The sequence below is a fragment of the Lottia gigantea genome, assembly GCF_000327385.1.
Source record: "Lottia gigantea unplaced genomic scaffold LOTGIsca_101, whole genome shotgun sequence".
In the NCBI taxonomy this organism is placed as follows: domain Eukaryota; kingdom Metazoa; phylum Mollusca; class Gastropoda; family Lottiidae; genus Lottia; species Lottia gigantea.
The window spans coordinates 863,155-864,668 of NW_008706772.1; the positions used below are offsets into that span (position 1 = coordinate 863,155).

At 34.1% G+C, this 1,514-nt stretch overlaps 1 protein-coding gene across 1 annotated transcript in view; it reads right to left on the reverse strand.

The window, feature by feature from the left end:
• LOTGIDRAFT_170630 (hypothetical protein) overlaps window positions 1-785 on the reverse strand; it is a gene marked incomplete at both ends in the record, with an annotated part of 10,448 nt that extends 9,663 nt beyond the window's left edge. Inside the window, one exon of the mRNA XM_009046454.1 lies at window positions 708-785. Within this exon, the coding sequence (XP_009044702.1) occupies window positions 708-785 (78 nt within the window). The remainder of the gene's footprint in view (window positions 1-707) is intronic.
• Window positions 786-1,514: the final 729 nt, after the last annotated feature.

A 1,514-nucleotide genomic window follows, 5' to 3' on the forward strand; every position in this document is an offset into this window, starting at 1 on the left:
ATCTTGATTTGATACTTTTTCTAAAACTCAAATGGGGCTTCGGGGGAGAATGGGATTGGTCAAATTTTTATGTTGGTGTATACTTTAGTCGATGGCGACAAAAATGTTGGAAATGGATTTTTGAATTTGACTTTTGCTTTTTTGCAACTTCCGGTCGAATTTTTTCAATTTTTGAAGGCTTGTATCTCGTGACCTTGACCTTTGATGACTTTGACCTTTATAGGGTCAAAGGTCATTGACCTTGGCTATCATTTGATACTTTGACCTTTGACCCCAGACATGTACTTCCGGTTTTATAGCTATTCGTAAAAAGCAACTTTGGACTGCTCTAACACGTGACCTAATTAACCTAGAGAGTAAATTTTTTCGGTTTCCTAATGTGCTTCTCGTGTACTTTACATAGATATATAACAATCGTTTTTTTAAAGCAAAATTGAAATTCATGATTTTTTCAAATTTGAGTTTTTTTATTTTTACAATATTTGCGACTTTTTGAGCTTAGTGTATGTATATGTTATGATCTATTTGATGTAGAACCTTGATATTTGGAATACAACTAGACACTTTGAATATGAATTCACCTATGACAAAAAAAACTTATGTGGGCGTGGCACACCGCGTTGAATTACTAATTGTTTACATTTTGGGGCTGGGGCATAACTCGCATAGGATGCGTTTGTTCAAAAAGAGACTTTGCACACAATTACCTCATCCTTTTGGCCAGTATGTATTAACAGCTCAGTTGTTTCAGCTTTATAGTTCAAAAAAGGAACGGGTTTTAACATTTGGATATTTTCATTTTTCGATTTTGACCTTTGTTAACTTTTGTTGACCTATATCTTTTGACCTCTATTATGTAGGAACTTGACATTTGGAACATAACGTAACATTTTGAATATTGATTAACTTATTCAAAAAAAATTGAGTTGGGCATGGCACTTCAGGGTTAAATTACTCATTATTGACATTTTTGGCCAGGGGCATAACTTGCAAAGTATACATTTGTTCAAAAATGGAACTTTTTACACAATTACCTCATATTTTGAGCCACTTTGTCTTAGAATTTTGGTTGTTTCTGCTTCATAGTTCAAAAAAAGGAACAGGTTTTGGAAATGCAAAATTTTCAATTTTTGACCTTGACCTTTGTTGACCTTGACCTTTGTAGGATCAAACGTCATTGGCATTGGCTATCTATTTATACTTTTATATTTGCTGTCCTAAGTCAACTTCTGGTTTTATAGTCGTTAGCAATTTGAAATTTTAATGGCGTATATCTCTTGATCTTGACCATTTTAGGCCTTCTCCTTTACAAGATCAAAGGTAATTGACCTTGGCTATCTGCTGATACTTTCATTTGTGAGGTCTGACGTCCACTTCCGGTATTAAAATCTTCTAAAAAATGAAAATTTCTCAACTTTAGACTGTTCTTGCGCTTGATCTAATTATCGTGGAAGGTTGATTTTTTCAGGGTCTTTTGCATTTTGCTACATTTGCAAAGTCCCACTCTGTGCCAC